Source organism: Platichthys flesus, chromosome 7, assembly GCF_949316205.1.
Source record: "Platichthys flesus chromosome 7, fPlaFle2.1, whole genome shotgun sequence".
In the NCBI taxonomy this organism is placed as follows: domain Eukaryota; kingdom Metazoa; phylum Chordata; class Actinopteri; order Pleuronectiformes; family Pleuronectidae; genus Platichthys; species Platichthys flesus.
In genome coordinates, this window is record NC_084951.1 from 13,572,085 (window position 1) to 13,597,756 (window position 25,672).

At 41.3% G+C, this 25,672-nt stretch overlaps 2 protein-coding genes across 7 annotated transcripts in view; one reads left to right on the forward strand and one right to left on the reverse strand.

Annotated features, from left to right (window-relative positions):
- Positions 1 to 3,729: 3,729 nt before the first annotated feature.
- Positions 3,730 to 9,291, forward strand: tardbpa (TAR DNA binding protein a). 6 transcript variants are annotated; one of them, XR_009921147.1, is made up of 7 exons: positions 3,736 to 4,489; positions 5,277 to 5,440; positions 5,821 to 5,961; positions 6,283 to 6,480; positions 6,710 to 6,830; positions 7,603 to 7,749; positions 8,509 to 9,291. XR_009921147.1 is itself a non-coding variant. In XM_062391553.1 (6 exons), the coding sequence occupies exons 1-6, from the start codon at positions 4,249 to 4,251 to the stop codon at positions 7,695 to 7,697; spliced, it is 960 nt and encodes a 319-aa protein (XP_062247537.1). In that variant the 5' UTR covers positions 3,733 to 4,248; the 3' UTR covers positions 7,698 to 8,437. The 6 variants fall into 6 exon arrangements, 3 of the variants coding, with proteins under 3 accessions (XP_062247535.1, XP_062247537.1, XP_062247536.1); XR_009921148.1 differs by having other exon boundaries at positions 3,738 to 4,489; positions 6,710 to 6,794; XR_009921149.1 differs by having other exon boundaries at positions 3,742 to 4,489; positions 6,310 to 6,480; positions 6,710 to 6,794.
- Positions 9,292 to 12,477: 3,186 nt separating this feature from the next.
- Positions 12,478 to 25,672, reverse strand: part of kif1b (kinesin family member 1B) — a gene marked incomplete in the record, with an annotated part of 59,932 nt that continues 46,737 nt past the window's right edge. The window contains 15 exon segments of the mRNA XM_062392786.1: positions 12,478 to 12,969; positions 13,175 to 13,297; positions 14,382 to 14,481; positions 15,022 to 15,155; positions 15,868 to 15,998; positions 17,173 to 17,362; positions 17,476 to 17,690; positions 17,693 to 17,790; positions 17,915 to 18,033; positions 18,122 to 18,187; positions 18,275 to 18,454; positions 18,910 to 18,985; positions 24,498 to 24,616; positions 24,766 to 24,958; positions 25,185 to 25,337. Coding sequence (XP_062248770.1) covers positions 12,850 to 12,969; positions 13,175 to 13,297; positions 14,382 to 14,481; positions 15,022 to 15,155; positions 15,868 to 15,998; positions 17,173 to 17,362; positions 17,476 to 17,690; positions 17,693 to 17,790; positions 17,915 to 18,033; positions 18,122 to 18,187; positions 18,275 to 18,454; positions 18,910 to 18,985; positions 24,498 to 24,616; positions 24,766 to 24,958; positions 25,185 to 25,337 — 2,017 coding nt within the window.

Consider the following 25,672-nt stretch of genomic DNA (forward strand, 5'->3'; position numbering starts at 1 on the left):
ATCCACATCTCCATGTATTCAGAATAACATGCAACATCCCCCTCTGGGGAAAAAAGGCACATTTTCTCAGATAACATGTATAAGCAGCATTGTGAACATTTGGAGTTTTCACAGGATAAAGGTTTACCTGTTAATTTAGCTGTTGGTGATCCAACCCATTCTCTTTTCTGAATGCACATCACACCCCTCACGATAAAACACTGCAAAAGACTGAAATTAAGACTAGAATTAAGCTCATAATTAAGTTCTTGAAATTATGAATAAAGTCCAACTAGATAAGATACCACTCACATGGTTCTAAGAGAGATGCAGAGTCGTATCCGATCCATGACAACTCCTACAGAAGAAAACGTGAAGGGGCTGTCTGAACCTGGACTATTTGTAGGGTAAGGTGCAGGGGGGAGGGGGGGTGCTGTCACTGAGGAGGAAGGAAGAAAACACAGGTGTGTTTACTCTGGCGTGTTAAATGGAAGTGACAAAGAGGTCACACATAATGACGACTGTATTCAGCATGTGTGAAAAACCAGTGTTAAAGGATCAATGTGTAACCTTTAGGGGAAGGGATCTATTGGCAGAAGATTTATATAAATGAATCTTAGTGATGTATTCACTAGTGTGTTTCATCTAAATTGGACAAATTGTTGTTTTCTTTACTCTAGAATGGACCTTTTATATTTAAATACTTAAATCAGGAGAGGGTCCTCTTTTAGGAGGCTGCATTTTTTTTTACAGTAGCCCAGACTGGACACACTTAACACCTTTTGAGTTTTTATGACAATTGAAGACTTCCACAGGTTCTCTTTTATGTTTTGAAGGGGAAGTTGAGGTGAAGGGTGATCAGCTGCAACATGCATCTTCACTAGAAGTCACTAAACTCTAAAGACTGAACCTTTGAAGCTGTTGTAAACCTTCTTACTTTGTGTCCTTGCTGTGAAGATTTTAAGATTTGACATGGCCCTATATGAATTGTTCCAAAATCTTGACTGGTCACTAAAGGTGACCGGGCGTTTGTTATACCCAGACCTGGAACCCCTTGCCTGGAGATGTCAGGCAGGCAACATCAGTTTCTTCTTTTAAATCTTTTCTTAACACTCACCTTTATTGTTAAGGATATTAAATATTTCCTTTTAAGGACAACTTTGGTTAATCACAAGCTGCACAAACCAAGCGAGAGCAGCAGAGGAACCCAGCAGCCAGCAGAGGGCAGCCTCAGGACATCACAGCAGACTGTGATTCTTGTAAGGCATCTGAAGACAAGATTGGAAAAGTATTAGGTTATTCTCTAACAGTAGGTTTTTAAAGTATGTTAAATCATCCTGTATCTAAAAGCCAAAAATATAAAAGTTACTTTTAAGTAAGGCTGTCAAATATATGTAGTAAATTAGAAAATATTTTCTCTGAAGTTTTAGTTTTAGCAAAATATATGACACTATGTAAATCTAAATTAAATAAATATAAAAACAGGGAAAAATGTAATGAAAAAAAAAAAAACTGCACGCAATTCTTGCGCTTCTGCACAGGATGTGCGCAATGGGCTTCTGCGCAGGATGTGTGCGCGCAGATTTTTTGAATTTTTTCAGGGTTCAGGTGTACATGATGCTGTTCTTCACAGGTGACTGAACTACGCAAGCCCTTAGCCGCTACCCCCCTAGAGGAGATTATGTGCTTGTGTTATGTGTGGCCGCGGCGTATCCTGGTTCTTCCCCGCACTACGCTGCCAGTGCTAACAGCCCAAGTATTTAACATGGGCGAGGAAAGGAGGCGGACCGCTTTTCGCAGCGCTTCTACCTCCGGTGCGTCCCCGGGGTCAGAGGATGATGGTGTGACGGTAATGTATTGTTTTACATTGCATGTGTCACGTCATGATAAATCAGTCTCCTATGTCGCCTGTACCAGGAGCTGCCCCTGTCACTGGTTATCTAGGCTCGCTGTCTGGCAGGTAACCAGCCTTCCAGACCGCTCCGTGAATAAGGAGGAGGAGATGTGTTTTTACTTCGAGAGCGGCCACTTTATTCCTTGGATATACAGCAGGAGCAACACTCGTATCACCTCTCACTTCTCGTTATACACACACTTTTAGTCTTTTCCCACAATACCCAGGTGCACTTCGTCACACACTACAAACTTTCCTTAAAGGGGCAGGCCATACCTGCAACACAACAGCTCTCGGTCTCATACACAGATGGCAAGAGAAAGCAGAGAGGGATTTTTACACACTGTCTGATAAAGATTCCGACAGTAAAGGCAATGAGTAATAATGAATAAGGTTTTCTTTAACAAGTTAAGACTTTCATTCTCACTTTCCACCTTAAAACTATGACATGAACTGAACTATGAATTAGTTCATGACAGTGTTTGTGCAATCCCCCAACGTTGTTTGGTGATAAATGAGCCACAACATTAGCGCCGCTGAAAACATTACCCCGCAACTGGTCTGACGTTTCCTATTATTATTTTTAATTTCATAAACAATTTTGGCGATGGGTGCCCTTTTTTTGGTTTGAGAACCTGCCCCCCAAAAGGTCTGTGCACGTGCCTGTAAGTCAATGATATAATTGTACTACTCTGTAAATTTGAGACGGCTCTGAAACAAAATAAATGGTTACTGATTATGATGCTCACACTGTTATCGAGTAAATAACATTTAAAACCTAGAAATCATTTGTGCAAGATCTCCATTGATATGTTTACACTTAGAAATATATTCAAACACCAGTGTTTTATTAATGGCTGCCCCATTAAATTAAATACATAAGTATATATATATATATAAAAAGTACCACAAGGTTCGCTTTGGCACAGGGGTGATACATTTTGATAACAAATAAAAAAGAGAGAATAAATCGAGGCAATCTTGCTTTGGAAAAATGAAAACATGGCCCTCATCAGATCTGTCACCCCATGAAGAACAGTGTGCTGCAATTGTTTCTTTTTTATTATCGTTGCCACACTAATATATATATTTTGTATTTCATACTTAATTTATTGGGACACTCAAAGCACTATCCTGACATGTTTGGTATCATTGCAAACAATGAGAACTGCATTAAAATTTAAATAGTTTTTAATATAATAACTGAATGGTGGCATTAATAGTTGACTTTTACTTTCTTATCACATGGTTGAATGAATTCAGATTTAGTAATTGTAAAGCCTATAGCTGAGTCATAGAGGGGAATATGTCTGCAAATAAAAAAAAAGAAAAGTCCCTTGATGGGGAAATGTACCGTGTTGCACCTGCAATAAGGGAATACACATAAAATATAAACAGTAAAACAGTATTGAACATAGAGATATGGAAATTGCACAGATACAACATGTTTATTACAAAGTTAAATCAGTTAGGAACCTGAGAGAATAGCGATACGTATGGTGGACAAACATAGATACGTAGATTAAACCCATATGATGAAGAAGAAAACATCTCATGTTGCAGGATTCATGGTTAAAATGTTGTTTGACACCATTTGTAAGTGCGCACCTTTTGTTTGGGTTTTCAAGATGAATCTTCTCTGTGTCAACTCAAAGGGTAAAACAGCAACTTCAAACGTTGCCTGTTGTAAATTATGCAACTCGACAAGATAGACAACATTCACCAAAGAGCGTTCAGCCAAGTTCATCAAATATATAAACAACAACATGTGATATTGAGGCAAACTTTGACCTAAAGGGTTTTCAGTTTTATTTCGAACCCCTACAGAAGTCCACAGTGTGCCCTCCCAACTGGGTGATGTCATCTATACAAGGTGAGCAGCATGTCGAGCGGCCATTTTGTTAGCTAGCTTTGAGGTTACAGAGGTTAGCCTTGGCTCCGACGGTTCGGCGCTCACATTCGAATAAAGGCGAACGTGTGGATGTTTTTGTTGGGATCCAGTATCCGGCCACACGCTCGTAAACAGGAGGAGGACGTGTGTATTCTTCGAGACGGCGCTGAATCCGATGCTCATTCATTTTTACGCTAACTTGAGTTTGCTAGCTTGTTAGCTCGGCCGGCTAACGTGTTTGTGCGTAACGGTTGTGAGTGAAAGAAAACATCCATCTCTGGTGACCGCGGACTGTTACGTGTGGCTGTGGGTGTGTGTCGCAAACAGTTCGTCTGTCTGTGTGTGTGTGTGCTGTGGCTCCTCCGGTATCTCAGCTCACACATTAAGCAGGTTCACTCGAGCGAGCATCGACGTTTTCAAAACGCGTGCATCATCCCGGTGTTAGCCGCGCTCCATCAGCGGATTCCTGCCGGACGCAGAGATCATGTCGGAGCTGTACATCCGTGTGGCGGAGGAGGAGAACGAGGAGCCGATGGAGATCCCCTCGGAGGACGACGGGACCGTGTTGTTGTCGTCGGTGGCGGCTCAGTTTCCAGGGGCGTGCGGGCTGCGCTACAGGAACCCGGAGTCCCAGTGCATGAGGGGGGTCCGGCTCGTGGAGGGGGTCCTGAATGCACCTGAGAACGACTGGGGGAATCTGGTCTACGTCGTCAATTATCCCAAAGGTGAGATGGATAATGGTGTAAATTATTGTACTTGCATTTCCAGTTGAGCAGAGCCGCCACCACAAACACACAGTTTATTAGGTACAGCAGGACAAGTCCAATCTAACGACCGTCCCTACATCCTTATACTATGAAGGTTACAATGGCTAGATGTATTGTTTTAATTTATCATGTTGGAGGCCGACACATGGTGTATATGTTTATATGTCCCGTCTCTCCTCCACTACATCTGTTCCAACTTGTTTTAGTTCGTCTTTGAGTCCAGCGAGACAAAATGTAACCGCTATAGTGTTGTGATTGCTGTTCTTCCACCTCTTTGTAAAAGCCTCATTCTATTTTCCTACTTGATAGCACCCTATTGAACAAAGCCAGTTCCATGAATAAATAATTTCCTGAGTTTGGTGTGCGATGACCAGATGCTCGTGCACGGAGCCCTGACCTCCCCTCCACACAACACCTTTGGGATGAGCCGGAGAAACAAACATATGCCTCATCAACAAACTTCATTGATTTCTAGATGACTTTGAACATATTCCTGCATCCAGCTTCCACATGTCCAGTGGTTAGCCCTCTAAGGAGAGTGGAGCTTGTTATGGAGGCATATTACTGAATAAAATACTCCATCATATGGGATCCACATTCTGCTGGTCATTTAGTGCGTGTTGCTGTCCCTCACTAAACCACCAAATGGCCAGGAGCTCATCGACTTAAAGTTTGACCGTAGACCTCTTTTCGGAGACATCTGTATTTTACACTAATGTAATTTGTGTCTGTCTATTCTCCATAGATAACAAAAGGAAGATGGATGAAATAGATGCTGCCTCAGCCGTGAAAGTCAAGAGGGGCTTTCAGAAGACATCAGATCTTATTGTCCTCGGGCTACCGTGGAAAACATCAGAACAAGACTTGAAAGATTATTTCACTACTTTCGGGGAGGTCATCATGGTGCAGGTAGTGAAGTCTTACTTGGCAGAAGTGTTTTAAAGGTTCAGTGAGTAGGAATAAGTGACATGTAGTAGTGAAGTTGCTTGTTGCAGCTGAATACCCCCACCTCAGGTGGTAAATTTTTCCCGTCTGGGCTACTAAAACAAACATGATAGCCTCTGTAGAGAGGACTCGCTCAAATTCTAGGGTAAAAAATACAATTCTTTTTAGAGTTTAGGTGTTTACACACTTGTAAGAACAAATTACTAGAATTATTTTATATTCAATTTCTGCCAAAAGGTCCCTTTCACCTTAATGTTACACACTGAACCTTTAAGAATATGTCTTTAAATCTTTGGTTTGGTGTGAATTGGTAACAAACTGACATTCCTCTGTGTTCTCTGCAGGTGAAGAGAGATGCAAAAACTGGCAACTCAAAAGGATTTGGATTTGTCCGATTCACTGAATACGAGACACAAACCAAAGTCATTGCTCAGAGACATATGATTGATGGAAGGTGGTGTGATTGCAAACTTCCTAACTCAAGGGTAAGTTGACCAGAGTTTCCGTAGCACAGAATAATCGTTAATAACAGCATATCATGGACCAATTTCTTTAGATCAAGGGTTAGTTAAGACTGGTCATGTGGAATTATGTAGTAAAAATTGTTAAGCCTTACATAGTGAAGTTAATTATTTTTGTTGATTTATATATGTTTTATTGAGATTAAAATGCATTAACTTTAATAATAGTTCAGTTTTTGTATCTTCCTCCTAATTTGAAAAACATTTAATCATGCTTAATGATCGTGACAAATATTTGAAAAATATGATTGAATTCATCGGCAGCATGATTTAAAACGGATGTAGAATTTTCCTTTTGACTGTCCCTCTCAGGCATGTCCTGATGAGCCGATGAGAAGCCGTAAAATCTTTGTTGGCCGCTGCACAGAGGACATGTCCACTGATGAGCTGAGGCAGTACTTCATGCAGTACGGTGAAGTCACTGATGTCTTCATCCCCAAACCTTTCCGGGCTTTTGCATTTGTCACATTTGCTGACGACCAGGTGAGATCCATCATAGATGCCAGATTGAGATTATTAGTAGATATCATAATCACAAGATGATTTTGATATTATATTATAGTCATAAGCTGCGAGGAAGTAGTGAATATGAAGGTAACATTAGGATAACGTGTTATCAGCATCAGATACAGTTTGAGGTGTATAATAAAATGCATGTGATATCAATGCCATAATGACAGAAGTAGTAATCAACTCTTCATTTATTTTCCAGGTCGCCCAAGCCCTGTGTGGCGAGGACTTGATCATCAAGGGCATCAGCGTGCACATCTCTAATGCTGAGCCCAAACACAACAACAGTAGGCAAATGATGGATCGTGGGCGGTTTGGGGCTGGTGGGTTCAGTCAGGGCTATGGCAGTAATCGTGGTGGGCTAGGCAGCGGTAGCAGTGGGGTTAACTTTGGGGCTCTCGGTCTTAACCCTGCAATGGTGGCCGCTGCTCAGGCAGCGCTACAGAGCAGTTGGGGAATGATGGGCATGCTGGCTAACCAGCAGGGTCTGACCACAGCGGCAGGCACACCCACTACAACCCGAGACCAGACCTATAGCTCTGCCAGCACCAGTTACAGCAGCCCCAGCTCGGCTAGCCTCGGCTGGGCTGCAGGAACTAACCCTGCCTCCAACAGCGGCTTCAGCTCTGGCTTTGGCACGTCTATGGACTCTAAGTCTTCTAGTTGGGGAATGTAGATAGCTTCTAGTTGGGTTTTTGTTGCTATTAGACTAATCTGGTAAGTATACCCATGGGGTGGGGGGGGGGGGGGCTGCTTCTATCTTTTTTTCTAGTTATTTAAAATTACACTGCCTTTTTACTTTGGTAAAGAGAAGATTTGCATGTGACTTATGTTGCCGTGAACTGAATGGGAGAACATTTTAGTTTGTTAGATGAAACTGCCACACCACCTTTGTTGTTTTCGAGAAAATGTTCCGCAGAGATGATGTGCATGCAAGATAAATATTTAAACATGCACGAGTATTTTAAGTGCTCCTCAGCCCCTTGTAAAATGGGCTTGATATGATTCTATGTGTGTAAGCAGTTGATTGCATATTTTTGTTTGTATTTTGTTTGACGTCTTTTGGAAACGCCTTCATGAAAATCTCTTCTGCAGTTCACCAACTCTTTCCCAATTTCCCGGGAGGAAACGCCTCATTGGCAGCAATGTTCGACAGATCTCAGTATCAGTTCCCCTCCTCCAATGTGTAAATGCTTTGTCATCAGAGAACACAGCTTCACCCTGCATATACTGTATTAGACGGTGGGTGTTCTTTTTCTCCTCTCCCCTTTTTAATGGATATAGAAACATTGTCTGCACTTGTCGCTTTTCAAGATCAATTTGTGGGATTGGTGTTGAACCGAGTGAGAGAGCGAAAGGGCGAGCAAAATGAAAGAAAGCTAGTGTGAGAAGGACTGTTTGTGGATTATTTATTTTTTTCCTCTAAACAAATGCCTGCGAGACATGAGAAGATCCTGTAGCTTTGTGCGAGTGTGAGAGGAGGAAGCAAGTACGAGTGTGTTCCTAAACTTCATCACAAGGACAGTATTGCATCTTGAGATTCCTATGGTCTGCTGTTGTGTCATCGTTTTCTATCAACCATGTTTCTCTAAATCAGATTGAAATGTCAAGTGCAATGATTTTTGTATCCTTTCTCAGCTTTCTCTTCCTGTCTGATTTGAAGTGAATGCTGTGTCTGGTTGTGTGTTTTATTTTCTCCTTGTTAACCACCCTCTCTGTGTGAAATGTGACTTTGTGCCCGTGTGGGTCTGTGTGGGGGGGTGAACTCTGAAAGTGTGTCGGTGTTTGAAAGTGTACTCGGAGGCTGATGTGGTGAATGTTTGACAAGTTCCCACTGAAAGTTTGTGTTTGAAGTGGTTACGAATGCATTTTTCTATGTTTTGTGATTCAAAGGGAAGTCTGAAATAAAACTGAATTTGATTAGGTATTATACCCTCTTCACAGTGACTTATTTTTGACTGACATGAATTAAACTGCCGACACTTTAATTCACATGTATAGGGACCTCGGACACGGACAGCGCAGGTTTTCGTTGGAGTCAGTTGTGGAGAAGCTGAAGACATTGGTGGGTGGGCCCGGTGCAAACCATCAATGGAATAGCTGCTCGACTGTCCAACTCCTGAGAAGGATCAGCTTCACCTCACTATCAAGAAACCTCGGACCATCCCTAAATGAAATTCAGTGGACCGTACTCAATTGGGCTGAGGTATTTGTGTATACCTCCAAAAAAAGAAGACTAGGGGTAGGATGAGTTAAAGCTATTCATTCCGTCCTACTCCTGCTAAAGCATGTAATGCCTTATCTGAATTATTTACTTGGACTCTGATGTCTGCTGATGATTTCGCTCGTTTTTTTTATATTTTAACATGTCAAAAATAAATTGGATCAAACAGGCAAATGTCTCACCTGCAGTTTGACAGCGATCATGCTTGTTCTTTGGTCAAACTTGTGGAACCCAAAGTCTGCCTTAAATCTAACACCATGCATTTCTGTCAGTAAATACTTGATTCTTTGTCCTCCATTAGAAGTGGGTGATGGCTCACTGAAGTGTTAACCTATAGGTTTGTTTCGAATGTGGTTTTAAAAAAAAAGTTTAGATGAGCCCGAAATAAGTGTTCTTGTTCTTTTTGTTTACCTTGATTGTAAAGTGTTTGAAATGTACGCGCTGACTGATATCCAAAGGGACTTAAACAACTGACTGAACATGCCAGCAAAAAAACTCACTTTGTATATTGAAAGATTTTAGTATTGCAGTGTAAAATAAAAGTTGAGTTTTTAATCTTCTGTCGTCTCTGAATGTAGATTAACATAAGATCTTATTCATGTTTTCAGTCTGGTGATTTGGTTTTGTTTTGGTCCTGCACTGTGTAGGCTGCTGCTGGCTGGTTACTTGGTGTAGATGTAATGCTTGGCCTGTAGATGGTGCTGTTGCGCCATGATGAAGTTTGAAGAACAAGAGCAAAAGGCTTCAAACTCTCCTTTAATGTAGATGTAAACTTGGTTAGAAAAATATTATGGGAGTGATTGTTTTTTTCTGTCCTTACTGATATTTGTTTACACACCAATTTAGGAAAACTAAGGATCTAAACGAAGAATTAACAGCTTTTGAATGTGTCCAACATAAAAACTAGCATTGGGTTAAAACAACATAAAGATAAAGACGGTTATTAACAGTTGTATTTATTTTAATCTGTGTAATGCACATTGAGGTTCTCAGTGTTGTTTCAATCAAAGCTTGATAATGGAAAACTTCTGCAGCCTATCATGTCATCAGATCTTTGTATTTGCAGCAGTGGATGGTCAAAGGTCAAAAATCACTAACACAGTCACAGACCTCAGACATTTTCACAACTGCTTTAATGGTTTACTGCTTTATTCTCCCACTGTTACAGGTTGAGAGTCTTTCAGAAAAAGTTCTTACAAGAGGCTCTGTCAGCTTTTTACCAAGGTACTGATCCATGAACCCAAACTGCACTTCTGTTGTCTCTGGAAACATTTGCTGCCACATCCCTGGCTGCAGTATCCACTCAAATTTATGTTTTAAAGTTTGCAAGTAAGGGGGCAGTTGTGATTTTTAAGATTAGACTGTTTTGATGCTGTGCCCTCACCTGATATTCTTCAGTTGCTATTGACCGATAGATCATGAATATTATCTGGAATGGAGCTTATTACATAGATCAGATGGACCAGTCTTACTCTTATGATGAAGATCAGATTATAATCACTGCGGACTGATTCATAGTCCCTCGGTCAGGAATGTGATTCACTCCACATCAGAGATAGAACCAGCCAATTCAGTCCCGACCATGTGCTCTGCTCAGCTGACCATTTCCTACTACTGTTTCTTGTAAGAACAGAGGATGTTGCACCTTGTTGAGCCCTATGAGACAAAGTATGATTTGTGAATATGGGCTATACAAATAGTATGTGATTGATTGATTGATTGAAATGGCAAATATACAACTTTAAAGCCCGATTTTTCACTGGCTGATGAGTTTTGTTTATAAAAGAGCTTCTTCAGCTTTGGCCTGGGTTGTGTATTGAAGCTCAGGTCCCCGTGGTGAGGCGCTACCTAAACAGAAAACCAGATTATTATCATTTATAAAGACGGTTACAAAAGCACTTACTGAACATAAAGTGAATCCGAGCTGCAGCAGCAGATGGCAGTTATACAGACGCAGACAAAATCTTTGGTACCCTTCCGTTAAAGAAAGAAAAACCCACAATGGTCACTGAAATAACTTGAAACTGACAAAAGTAATAATAAATACAACTGTCCTGGAAATGAACTAATGAAAATCAGACATGGGTTATGAATTGTGGTTCAACAGAGTCATTTAAAAAAACAAACTAATGAAAATGGCCTGGACAAAAATTATGGTACCCTTAGAAAAGCATGAAAATAATTGGACCATAGGGACATGCTAAACTAAGGTGTATTATAAAAAAGAAAACACTCTAGTGGCCTCGTGTGCTCTAACACAACCTCCATTTGGCATCAGGCCCCATTAAAGATACAAGGCTTCTAATTATTGAGAATATTTTGTTCTCCAGATTAATTAAATATCAGAGGAAAGAGACAAAATGCACAAGTTTAATGTTCTTTTATAAACCAGTTGGATGAATGTTGATAACTGAGTGGCACTAATCCTGCAGATGACCTCTCTGATCCCGGAAGCGCTCTGTTTACGATACAGGCCTGTTTGAAGTGTATGTTTGTAGTTTATAGGTCTATTTTACAGCGTTTATCCAGTTTGTTCTGCTGTTTCTCTTCAGGATCAAAGCCATGACATGAGGAGTCATACGTCTTTGAAGAAATCCCAGATGGTTGATTTGAACATCGACATGATAATCAGCACAGCGACATCACAGTGCAGGTGAACTGAGGTGAGGCTTTATTTACTGTTAAACAGCAGGTGGAGTTCAGAGCTGCACTGCAGACACTCTGTTGTCAAGTTTCACAGCCCTCAGCGCTGTGAGAACCTTTGTTTCTCCAACTAACAGTGAGAACGAGTGAGTAACAGCATTTCTCTTGCATTGAAAACAACGTCCTCTATTTTCACTGCAGTAGATTGACGATGATCGAGACATTGACTGTTTATCATTCTACTTCCAGACATTTATCTTCTGATCTCTTTCAAGATTTTGTCCTTGTTGTGTGAGCACACTGTTTGTGTTGCCCTTTGTTTACATTAGTCAAACATCATCTGTACCAATATTTTCCAATCTTTTTAGATGGTGGTCCCTTCAAATGAAACATATGTTATTCTAAGTACTTTTCTTGGTACAACCCCTTCACAGTTTAACGGTTTAAGTCAAAGGCCCCTGAGGCTGTGTGTTGAAAATGCAAATTTTGTTTCTCACGCCTTATTTGTTTTACAGGATTATCTTACAATATAATTATACAGTCAAATTAAACTACATTCTAAAAACCAACATATATTTAAGTCAATGTGTCTCTGGCACTGTGTCAAGAAATTCACTGAAGTTCTAATCTCCACACTATCCAATAATATCCACACACGTGTTATATAAGTGATCAAGTTGTTGTGTCTACAATCATGTGCTAAGAGTTACGGCGCCATCCTCTGGACATCGAAAATAAAGGCTTCATGTACTCAGTGAACTAATTTGATACAGGTCATTTCTCTGCCGGGCCAATATGTTTAGTTGTTTTCCAGTAGTCTGATCAATAACTGAACATTGACACATTCAGCGCAGGACTGTTTATTATGCTGTAGGTATAAATATTTTAAAGCTTAAATGACTGAAAATAGTTTTTTAAGATGATGAAGCCTGAGTGGCAGTATGGACCTTCTGTTTTGTTATATTTTCATGTAAATATTCACTGTACTCGACAACAGTCTGAGAGGGACAGGTCTTTTGAACTGAGTAGCCTGTTTATACATCAGGCAGCTTATGTCACATCTCAATCCTGTTTACAGAAGCCAGAGAGTAAGGAGCTAATAATAAAGGGATTGAAATCTTTATTTAGCCTAATACAGTACAGTGCAACGGTTCACCTTAATCCAGTGTTAACACGGTGAACCCTGGGCCCAACATGACAATATGCTGAACATCAGCCTTGTGACTGAGTTGCTACATACACAGTGACAGAGTTTACAACACACAGACCGATGATTTCCTCTCTTCATAAATAAAACTGCAACATGTCGTTGAGGGAGTAAAAAGTTGGATGAAGGTGATAGTTGGGTGATGAGGTCTGGAATACTCAGGCATGGTTTTTATAAAATTGAAGGTTGGAATGTGTAACATGTCGTCTTCTCCCACAGCTGACCTCAGTCGTCTTCTCTGTGTTTTTGAGTGATGGGAGTGGGGTCCTTAAGCATTGTAGGAGGAAGAGGAGACGTTTCCACCGTGACCCGTCCAGTTAGTGTGGATGAAACTGCCGGGTTTTGAGAGCAGCTCATACGTGTGAGCTCCAAAGTAATCCCTCTGGGCCTAAAGGAAAAAAAAACATGTAAACAATCTCTGATAAACATTTCAAAATGACTCTGAGATATAAGGAAACAAACAGATTACACTGTCAGGGTCTTAAATCCCTACGCAAACACAAACACACCCGCTACACGTGTTGTTTCTAATCTGATGGAGCTCCACACTAGGCCATATGGTCAGTGCACCTCAGCTCCAACTGTCGTCTCACCTGGAGGAGGTTTGCTGGCAGCATCTCATGTCTGTAGCCGTCATAGAAGGACAGAGCGGTGGTGAAGCAGGGCATGGGGATACCGTGCTGGACCCCAGTGCTGACCGTTCTGCGCCACGACTCCTACACAAAATGATAACAACAGCTGTTAACACTTTCATTATCGATGGAAAAATTATTTAAGGATTCATCAGTTCATCAGTTTTCATAGAACGATGTCATTACTTGTAGAATGTCCTTTTTATTTTCCATAGTTCATTTTAGCCACGGATTTCTATACGTTTATGCTCTGTGTTTTTAATCTGTACGCTGTGTTGGTCAACTTTATTCTGCACATCTTGAGTAGAACTCTCTGGGGTTACTGAAAAGAGATATTGTATTTCAGTGGGACCTTCCTGGGAAGACAAAGTTAAAATTAGGGCAGGGCAATATATGTCTTCAAATCACAAATACTTTAAACCTTTTACTCGATTTCATAATCTGCGGGAAAAACTTCTCTCCTGCGTGCGTGTCCTCGCCCCTGTCACGCTTCCACAGAAACTGACCATCACATTGTTTTAATAATTTTCGATGACGTCGGATCATGAATCCGAATCTTTCCGGTCACCTGGACTACGTTTCCAATGCAATTCTGATATTTTTTTCATGTGGCTGTTCCCATTATCTTTTCAAATGTGGCCAGTATCAGACTCCAATGTGAACTGGTCATGGCCTGAGCACAACCAGACTTAAGGTGGGCGGCTATCTGCCTCAACCGGTTGGGGAGAGAAAACACAAGAACAACAAGAAGGCGTCACATGCAGCACGCTCTGTATGGTGATACACATTGAGGCCACAGATGTGAGTGTTGATGGTTGAATTTGTCTCTTGGTACTTTCAACACAGGCCGGCGACACTACGAGCGACTCCTGAAGTTATCTCTAGATTTTTGTTTTTTCAAGTCAACTCACACTGTCCTCAGGTTTTTTTTATTCTCTATATAATATAGTAGGGATAAAAATACAAATTAATTGATTGTGTCCTTTCCTCAACAATACAATCTAAACTCTCTGACACTGCATTGCACACAGCTGGAAGTTAAGTCACTGAGTGTTATTCTTGCTTCACTCCTTTGTTTACTCAAAGGAGGAAACCGTTTTTTTCTGTGTGTCTTTGTCAATGTGGCGGTTGCAGGTTGCCTTTTTGTCCACTTCCTCCTTCCTCATACCTGACACTCCTTCACAGCATCTTTGAAGAAGTTGTCCAGCAGCAGATTCTGCAGCTTGGTGTCCCTGTCAAACGCCTCTTTGATTTTACCCAGGAAGACACTGGTGGGAAGAGGAGGGAGAGAGAGAAGGGTTAGTGACCAGAGTCCACAGAGAGATCAACTGTTTAATTATAATGCTGTGTTAAAATGTACATCTTTTCAAAATGGATACCCTTTGAAAACCTGTTTCTCAAGTATTGTACTGGATTTAGGTTTACGCAATGTCTGTTCAATTTTACACAAAGCAAACCAGTGTCACAACCACGATTTCCTCATTTTTCTCATTTCTTTCATCTACATTCCTCACTCCAGCATTAAAACACATCTCAGTGACTAAGAGTTAATTACCTCCTTTATGGCATCTAATGATGAAGACTTAATCCTCTTCACCTACGCTTGTCCAACAATTAATCCAAAGTGAATTTGATCAAGAAAAGACAATTCTCCATTTCAGTCTTCTTGCTTTCTCAAAAAGTTCTCTCTCTCACGCTGCCTAACCACAGTTTTCACCACCATTTGTAAGATCCCTGTTGTAATCGGTTTGCACAAGGCAGCAGTTGGGCCGACCACTGATATGAGGACACAATGAGATAAATTGCACCTTCGGATGATGCAGCCTCCTCTCCACATCAGAGCGATCCCACCGTAGTTCAGGGTCCAGCCAAACTCTTTGGCTGCCTGCCGCAGCAGCATGAAGCCCTGTGCGTAGGATATGATCTTGGAAGCGTAAAGAGCCTAGAAGGAGAAAAATAAATCTGTTTGTTCAGATACAGTGAAATTAGGATTATGACATCATTAGTCTGTTAGTATATTCATATACTTGAGCAAATAAATCTGGCAAGTCTGCAGCATGCTTGTTAGTGCATTGATACCAAGTGCTACATTTTTGCAGAGGTGACTTTTCTACAAACAGGACGAACTTCAATATCAGTGTTTCTGCAAAATACCCGCCTCCAGTAACCCTGGACAAGCTGACTAAAAGAAAACTTTCTGGTTAAAACACCTAGATTGATGACTTAGCGAAGTAGCATTGGATCATGGGAGCTTGTCTTCACTACCTTTGCCAATGACATTTTACTTCACTTTACTTCAGGTGCAGACCACGTACACTGATGAGGTCATCCATAAAAATTACGCAGAATAAGGATCCATTAAGTGGGACCAATACAAACCGTGGAAGGAAGAAAACAGATGTATCTTATATCTTTAAGTTAGTTGATGATTTATTACACCCATTTGAAAAAAACTGGAACATCAGATGCTTTGTAAACTGCTCACCGACTGTGACAGTGGACAACTGTTTTCCAAGTTTGCTGTGGTACTTCATGATTATTACCATACTCTCACATTGTCGATTAGACTAGAAAGCCCTTTCAGTCCATTATCCTGTCTTTTACCAGAGTTTGTTCTTTTCACTATTCCACGTTTATTATACTGTGTGAAGTACCTTTCTGATGTCTTCCAGGAAGGCCTTCTTGTCGCCGCTGAATTTGACCCCCTGCGGACCTGAGAGTCTGCTGCTGGCCTCCACTCGCTCATCCTTTAGAGAGGACAGGCATCTGGCAAAGACAGCCTCCCCTGAGACACAGGAGGAGCAGGAGGAGGAGGAGGAGGGAGGCAGAGAGGGACAACAAGGTTAGCTGTCTGCATAACAAAACAGGGAGCGCTCTCATTTCAAGAGTGTGTAAACACTAATTTAGATTTCCTAAAAGATCTCATAACATATTATTAAATAGTAACATGCTGAACTAATCCATTTCGAAGCCACACTGCAGAAACACAATGTTTAAAAACACAATGCTCAAAGATCAGCAGTAATAATTCTGTTGTAAAAGCAAGGCTTGCCCGTTGCCACATTAAAAATGAAAAAGCAGTGCCACCGTCAGTGGGGGGAAATGTGTTGAGTAAGCATGACTTGCTAAAACTGAGCAGCTCGTGATGCAACTCACTGGAAATCAGAGAGAGAGAGAGAGAGGGATAAAGAGAAAATGGGTCCAGTGAACCATCCTGGTGAGGAATGTTATCCCCTGTGAAAGGCACAGCTCCCCGTGGGCAGACGGTACCGGGCTCACACACTGAACCACACTGACTCCGATTACGCACAATGAAGCCTTTTGTGCTGCCTGTCACTATTATCACAAGAGGATATCCTGCACTGACAGGGATTGATCATTGTATTTGAAAACATTCAATCTGAACAAGAGTTAATGTTAGTTTTAATGAAAAGTGAGTTCCTGCAACATTTCTACATTCGTAGACTTTTACAGAAAGTCTGTCATCAACCTCGTCTAACTTCTAATTTGCACTCTAACAGGTGTCTGTTTAGAGGCGCTCTGCAGAGCTGAGCTGATGGCAGAGGATTATTAATCTTGCATCCTGACCTCCACGGCTGCTTGTGAAAGAGAATGTCATACAGTCAGAGCAAAGAGCAAAGCCAAATCCTCCTTATGTCACCTGAGATGAGCAGACCACTAGAAAAGCTTTCAATCTTCTTAGAGGCACCAGATATCGATCCTGTTCGCTGGAAGAGGCTCACTAAACACGGTATGTGTGTGTTAACTAACAGACAAAACTATATATTAGCCCATCATCTACCCCACTGGCTTTGAGTAATATGAAGCCGTGTTGAAACCCTAATTTAACAGTGACGTAATACCTTTTTGCCATGTCATCATGACTAACACGGTTTACTGACAGCAGCAGAAGGAAACCAAATACTTCCTTGTCAACAATCTCCTTTTTGTTCTCTTACCGATCAGAGTGACAGGTGTGCCGTATTCCAGGGCGGAAATTGCCGTCCACTTCCCTGTTCCTTTCTGTCCGGCACTGTCGCGGATCTTGGGCAGCAGAGGTGTGCCATCAGTGTCCCTGTATTTGAGGATGTTGGCCGTGATCTCGATCAGGAAGGAGTCCAACTCCGTCTTGTTCCAGCTGGTGAAAGCCTGAGACCGTGTGAACAAATTATGGAATCAATTCCACCATTTTTTATTTAACAATTGATTTTAGACAGCCGATACATTGTGAAGGTTACATCGTACAGCGATAACAAACTCACCTCTGCCATCTCATCATGGTTCATACCCAGAACATCCTTCATGAGATGATAGGCCTCACAAATCAGCTGCATGTCACCGTACTCGATGCCGTTGTGGACCATTTTCACAAAATGACCTGCACCGTCATCTCCAACCTGCAGAAGCAAGCCGGTCAGAAATGCATGCCAGATGACACCATGGCAATAGCTGCTCCACATTCTTACAACTCTAGTCAGTAACAATTATTATGCATATTTCCACTCACCCAGTCACAACAAGGCTCCCCTGTTCCAACCTTGGCAGCGATGCTCTGGAAGATGTCTTTTATGTGTGGCCTTGAAACAAAAGCAGAAGTTAGTGTTAAAATTGATTAACCTACAACCAGAAATGGCTGAATAATGGATGTTTTGTCATGTTCAATATGTTTTAAACTGTAAGACAGAGTTTGGGATGACTGACCAGGCCTCTTTGTGTCCTCCTGGCATGAGGGAGGGTCCATAACGTGCCCCTTCCTCTCCACCACTGACTCCACTACCGACAAACAGCAAGTTCTTCTCTTTCAGACTCTTACACCGCCGCTGTATGACAGAGAGAAACAAGTAATGTGAGCATATCTTCTGTTAGCTATCAACATTTTCTGCAATGCAGTGATCGACATCTGCTTACTGTAGTGTCCGTGTATTCAGAGTTGCCACCGTCGATGATGATATCGCCTGCCTCCAGGAGAGGAACCTGAAGTTGATCAAATGTAGCTTAAAGTAAATCGTTTTAACTCAGCGTGACAAAACATACAAACAACTTTTAACACAAACTACTGACCAGTTTGTCGATAAAGTCATCAACAGCCTGTCCTGCCTTGACCAGCATGATGATCCTCCTGGGCTTCTTCAGCTTGGACACCATGTCCTCCAGAGACTCGGCCCCGATCACCTTGGAGCCTTTGGCCTCGTTCTTCAGGAAGTCGTGCACCTTGGACACGGTTCGGTTGTAGGCGCAGACCTGTACGAGAGGTTTAGTTATGAATACCGAGTGAAACAAAAGCAGAGAGTGGAATAAGCCTGACTGGCAGGGGGTTGTGGGAATAAACCATTATGGAAAAGTACTTAAATCCTTTAATTGTTATTACTAATGCACCACTATATATACATCCTACCAATTTATATAACATTGTACTGATCAATCTGAGAGGTTGTGAGCAAATAAATGAAAAGACAAAAGAGAAAATAAACAACAAATTCACTTAAATTCTTTGAGAATATTTGGATAATTTGACGTTAACCAGCAAAGTACCTAGCTACTTCATATAACTGTCCAGTAGATACAGTTGATTACAAAGTACAGTACTTCCCTCGGGCATGCCCAGCAGCAGAAGTGGCATGAAATGGAAATACTTCAGCAAAGTACCTCTGTGCTGGAGTAACATGAGTGTTAAACACGTGAAGTCATCATCTTACCACAAAGCCGTGATCGTTCATGTTCATGATGAGGTTCTGGCCCATGACAGCCAGGCCGATCAGTGCGATGTCAGCTCTGGGAAAACAAGAGACATGAGAAGCCGGTTCAGTGACAGGCTGTGATGAGCATCAGGTCTCCGACTATCGACTGAACAACACTCCCCAGTTTGAAAACCATGGAAACTCATAGTAATGTTTATATTTAGTATATTTTTACAGCGAGGAAAAGAAAACTGCTCCTCATTAAAACGTCATGTTACATTCGGTCATATTTATTTCTACTGAGCACTGAAGCTGCTCGGCTAGCTAACAAGCTAACGACTCCCTTAGAGGAAGACTACTCGGTCAAATTAAATAAAGCGGATAAACTCCGCGGTTATCGAAGCCAGGAGACGAGCTCCAGCCCCGGCAGCTCCCCCCCAGCGGAGAGAGACACGCAGTCCTTACTCAGCCATGTTGCTCTGCGGGTGAGTTCTCCGTGAAGTTCGTCAAAGTGTTCGAATGACAGTGGAGCTCACGCGCTGATCCGCCTCAGATGCTCACTTCCTACTTCTCCCACGGGGGCGAGGACACAGGCAGACACGCCCACCGGGGAGGATTCACCAATCACATGACGTTCTCTCAAGTGAAGCGATGCTTGGCGCAAGTTGTGATTGGCCCAAAAACCTGAGCAGAGGTCTCTGTGCTCCCATTGGTTGCTTCGGCTGTCACTCGTAATACGTTGGCGCACACCCACATTTGAACAGTAGCTATTTGAGAACTTTAATAATCGATACGTGTGATAAAGGTGTTATCAGCAAAGTGTATTTACTCTAGTTCTGTACTCTAGCATGATTCTGAGATACCTGTACTTTCTGTACTTCATTTCTGCTGCTCTGTGCAACTACTACAGCACAATAACAATATTATAGATGTATATACAATATTTGACAATAACAATATATCCACCAGTTACTTTTCAGATCATTTTACTTAAAAAAAATATATGAATAACTAGGGCTGCCAACTACAGCTGTTGTCATTGATCTGATTATTTTTGTGATTAATTGTTAAGTTTATTAAACTAAAAATAATATTTACTATTAGCAGAACCACATCTGATGTCTCTTATGTCTCTAATGACATGTGACAGAGAAGAAGCAGCCAATGCTCTCATCTTAGAGGCTGGGATCAGAATATGTGTTTCACTGAAAACTTACCATAAGGATTAATATACATTATTTAAATAGTAGAAAACAAAATGTTCTGTCAATTGATAAATCAATTACTCAGATAATTGTATTTCTGAATATTAAACTTTCTTTAATTAAAAAACATTTTATTGACTAATAGTTCAATAAATAATTTAAGATCCACCATTGAAATGTTCAGTTGTATGAGAATATGTTTATCAATTAAGACGATTAAGTTTTAACTTTTTAAACTGTTTAAATACACAACTAGTGAACTACACCCCGGGTACTATGATATAGAAAAACTTCCATTCTAATGTTTGAAGATGGATTGAAAGACATGCAGGAAAAGTGGACAACAGTCCTAAGGCTCAGGTTGTTTCCGCTTTGTGCTGAAAAGTAATACTCAATAGATTTGCTTTTATTTCCATTACCTCAGACAGATCTGAGAACTACAGGAAACACAAACCAGCAGCTAACTTTAGCCCCTTATTAATAATCTTACAACAAGTATAACATCTAGATATTCACAAATAGTTTTTATTGCTTATTTCTGCATTGGGAAGTTTTTTTAAATTGATGAGATACATTAGAAAGCACTATGCCAAATAACTGATCTTTCCCATTATATACTGAAAGTCCTAAATAATGAGATTCTATGATCAAAAACATTTACTCAATAAATTCAAAATGATTGCGTGACTTTCTAAATGAAACTGTAGCTTCATCATCAAGCTAAACACTTTTAAAACTAAAAGATTTGATATCGACATTACAATTTACTGTTTACTTGCACATTATAGTTATTTTATTTTCTCATTGCAAACAATTGAGACAGAACTGAGCTTCAGTATCAGGTCGATGTTGATGAACACCTGAAAGCTGGTGAGGAAAAGAGGAGAGAGGACCAACAGGCAGCGTTCTGCTAATGCACAGTTTGCACTTTTATTGTTGCCTCATTCACAAAACAGTTCAATGGTGTTAGGTTACCATACACAGAGTTAGGATATCTGCATGACACATCTATGCTATACAGCGAATGGATTATAATTATTACAAATACAGTCAACATATTTACATTTTAATTCAAGCTCCATACAACACAGATATTTACAAAACAAGTATGAAAAATGAAACCGGTCTGACAAATAATGTACAGTGTTGACGTCACTGTTTGTTGGTGTTTGTTTTTTCTCGTCTTCTTGTAGTGAACAAAGCCAAAAGGGAACGCAGTTATTTAACTGATATTAATTGTCAGAGGGGAAGATGGAAAAAAAATATATATCATGGCTAGTTTTGTTTGAAAGGCATCAACGGAAAATAAAAAGTGTTGAGGTGGAGAAAGACACCAGCACACACGATAGTATACTGTCATTTTAGATGTCACTACAGCTACCTTTGTATTATATTCCCTGATATTAGAAACACATAAAAATGAGATAAAAACCAACTTTTATCTTTGTTAGAATTCAGGCGGCTGGCTAGCGTGAGCAGTGAGTAAATATTCTTCAAATCAAAACTCAGACTTTCACTCAATCCACTTTCTAAGAGGAAGCGCTAATGTAGCTCGGCCCCGCTGACGGGGACGCAGCGAGTCACATCTTAGTTCTCTTTTTTTCTTCTTTTCTTTAAAAGATGGAGAAAAAAGTACATTCAACTCTCTCCCACTTCAGGCTGGAAGAGGCTGCCACAACATCATCCTCTGGTTCATTCTGAGTAAACTAAACCGTGCAGACTCTGTTTGATCAGTTTTTATTCATATGTGCAAAGAGCTGCAAACTAATATGTACATTGCAAACAATAAATACACAATCCCAAAATAATATACCTCTGTGAATGAAAATGAAAATGTTTGCTCCGACATGTTTTCACCTCGATATGCATCAATAACATTGGGGGTCCGGAGGTTAACGTGAGGTGCGTTGTATACTGATCAGAGAACAGAACGTTTCTGAGTCCGATTATTTATGTGGGTTCTTAAACAGACGTAAAATATTTTCTCAGGACCAGTCTAGCAGGATATATTTTTTCTGACCAGCAGGTTGTCTGACCTGATGGAAGCTTTCATTTCTGAGGTGAATGTTTTCAGTCTTTTTACATCAGCTGCATCACCGATAATTCCCCTAAAGCTTGTAACAGGCAACAGGTTCCTCTGTTTCAATACATTTGGCCATTTTCCTTTCATATGATACAGACGGCAAACTACCGGTTGGCTGGCCGGAGATTATCAACGCCCATGTACCCATCACTCTTCTAGCGTTTGTTGAGACAGAGGCACCAAAAATGTCATAACATGTCATCTGTGCGACGATGTACAGAGCAAATATTTTCATAAAGAATATCAGAAATAAAACCTTTGAGTCAATTTCATCCCTTTAACATATCTCCTTTCATTTCTATCCATAAACCCTTTGGAAAGCAGCTATCCAGTGTAGCCTTGATATGTGCTCTTCTCAGTGTTCCTGATACTCTGGTCTCAACACGCGGGATCTTCCCTCTTCTTGCTATAGATACGTGTTAATGTGCAAAATAAGGTTCAACAAACATGATCCTTGGTTAAAAGTTAAGAAATAAATGCCCTCTGTAACATTTCATATAAAACACCGCTATGGAATGGTTAAAAGCATAATAGAAAATATTTGTAATAATAAAAAAAAAAAATGGAATGTCAACCCAGCGAAGGTTAGATGTGTTAAGAGGTTTCAATTTAAGAACACAAATAGAAAATAAACATGTGATGAGCTGCGGTGGCTCTGAATAGTAAGTACTTGACCCTACAGAGGATTCAGCCGACACTGGGGTGACAGTGAGGGGAGTCATGGGGTTGACTGGATCGTTATCTGTCCTGCAGGCTGGACGCTCGCAGCTTCCTCCACTAACCACTGTGGTCAAGGCTAAAGCACCGCAACTTCACTCTCCTTCTCACTTCTTCCCACCTCTTCATCGCGTTTTGGTTTTGTCTTCGGCGTCACATGTTTGTGAAGGTGAAATAAAAGGTTGAGACTCTCTTGAGGTCTGAGGCTAAACAGTGTAAGAAAAACTGCCTGGAGCTCGAGGGGCTGAGAGGAATGTCCTAAATGAGAGTTAACTACTGTGCTGATCCCAGAACAGACTGTATGTACAAATGATATTCTCTCATCAGAGCACTGCTCATCTTCCTCCTCCTCTTACTCCTCATCCTCCCCTGGAAAACCCTGTGTTCATTTTAGATTAAATAGCAAGGAACAGGGACAGGGACTAATATCTTCTCCTGTTTGAACAATCCGTCGTCGTGTTTCCACTGTGGACATACAAATTCAACTTGAATGTGTGTATTTCTGATGTCGACACAAATGCATGATTGTAAATAATCAGTCACCGACGAGGGGTGTGTATGTACACAGACTGAGGAGTGGGATCTAGACATCACATGGATGACGGTGGAAATCCGGTGCAGCCCTCATGTTTCACTGAGTCCTTGACAGGTTTTCTTCCACATTTAGATTCTGAAGGCTGTTTAGGAGACAGTACAGGGGAAGCTAGAGACCAGTTTAGGAAGAGAACTGGTGCAGATCTCATGAAGAGGAGGAAAAGAAATCCTCTGAATTCATTAGCAGCAATGGTTCTTAATAGTAGTCCTGCCTTCAGTAGCAGAGCGTGAACTGATACTTCATTAGGACATATTTCTATATTTTCCCTTCATGGTTTTAATTGAAATCATCTAATATCCCTTTTTTGGAGCGAACCTGGTCATCCCCTGAGGACTGCTGCAGTTATCATGTGGCCATATTAACGAAAAAAAGGAACACATAATCTAAATTAAAACTCTTCTAGGGAGACAAATAACACTGATAGAGACGATTTGTTTGTTTTTACAGATGATTGGCAAACTGAAAAGTTGTGGCCAGAAAGAGCATTTTTCTGAAGAACCGTGCACACACAAGTAGACTATTACAACATGCTACTAGTTAGGGAGTTGGGGGAATGACAACAAAGCGGAACAGAAATCAGACCCGAACATCGTTAATCCAAATCAAAAAACACGGAAAAGCTGAGGAGGAGGTAAAGGGAGGAGAGAAATTGAGGAGTTGGCAGAGGGTTGTTGGAGGGAGAGAGGAGGCAAATTCCTCTGCAACGGAAACGTTTGGTCGCATGAAAGGAGACTTAAGCCACAAGTCTACTTACGAGAGAAACCGTCAAGAATCACAATGATTAATAAGTGTTAACACTTGGTTTGTTCAAAGGCTGTTCAGAAAGAACGGCAGCCGTGGTTTCCTGTGTCCCAGGCGACTCACTTCAGTTCTTTATCAGGCCGCTGCGCCTCCTCGCCAGTTTGGATCTGTGGAAATGACAGGATTTCATGATCAGCAGGTCAGTTCTGAAGGACCTGGAGCTGCTTCTTGTTAAGTGCAGTGTGAGAGGAGAGCGTGTGTTTACCTTATCGTCCCTGCTAGCAGAGGATTAAAGGCGTACAGCCAGTCGTTCATGTCTTTCTCGTTGTTGGCCTGCAGCAGGATTCCTCTGTGTTTTGTGCACACAGCAAACGTGTTTGGAGTCTGAGGAAAAAAGGAAAATAAATATAATTGCTATTTCTTAAGGGTTTCTATCAAATAAAGTGCATGAAGAAGCTGTTAAAGACTTGCATGTTGCTCTGCCGATAAACCAGTCAAATGATTTGCTCCTATTAGATTTCTTGAAACTGTACCTTGAGCATGGCCTGCTGGTCCTCACTGTATTCCACCTGTGCTGTTGAGAGGTTGAGGACGCCCCGCTCCACCGGGTCTTTGTCGCTGTTGTAGATGAAGACGTAGGGTCGGCGCACAACCACAAAGTGCTTCACCCATGAGTTGGAGCGTGGCTCCATGAAGCTCAGGAATCCCTTCTTGGAAACAACAGACCTGGGAACAAAGGAGATCATTAAAAATAAGATTTGTTTTCGTGCAGAAGAATCAGATCGATCTGATTTGCTTCCAACAGAAATCCTCCATGTTCACCAGTCATTTCTTCCTGTATTAGATGACACAAAGTCTATGTTTGGGCTGCAAGATTCCTCTCATAATGCCCCTATAAATGGCATCACTGCAGACACAAGCTTCAGGTGAAGAACACAGTTGCAGCACTCACCCTGGCCTCATTTCTTCAATATCAGGCTCCAAGTTGAGGAACTCGTTCTTTCCAGCCCGTGCTAAGTACGAGGACTCCAGTGTGGGAACCATCGGGAAGTTTTCATAGTCTGAGCAGGAGGGACTGGAGGCACGGGAGCTGTTCTCTGGTGTCCTAGTGAACAAAATACACCACGTTAACACCTCGCTAACAACCTGCCAATAGCGCTTTTGGATGATTGTAAAAAATATACATCAATCAAATCAAAGTTTTACTTCTGGTCTAAGGAGCCACAGCGGGAGTCAGACAGAGAGGGGCAGGTGGAGGAGGGGGTGAGGGTGGCGCTGCTGAAGCTGGTCACTGACGGATCACGTCCCATTGGTGAGATGTCCGACAGCTGGAGAAGAAATGCACACTATTTTTGGAAAGGTTGATGCTCATATGAAACTGAGCAACACAAATGCAGGCAAAATACTTTTTAAATATTAAAATGGCTTTCTCTGATCTCT

Excerpts from the sequence above, each read along its gene's own strand:
- tardbpa (XM_062391551.1), top strand. The coding sequence starts at position 4,249 with ATGTCGGAGCTGTACATCCGTGTGGCGGAGGAGGAGAACGAGGAGCCG. Across the intron at positions 5,962-6,282 it reads GCAAACTTCCTAACTCAAGG|AATTTTCCTTTTGACTGTCC; the intron begins GTAAGTTGACCA and ends AAACGGATGTAG. Across the intron at positions 6,481-6,709 it reads TCACATTTGCTGACGACCAG|GTCGCCCAAGCCCTGTGTGG; the intron begins GTGAGATCCATC and ends TTTATTTTCCAG.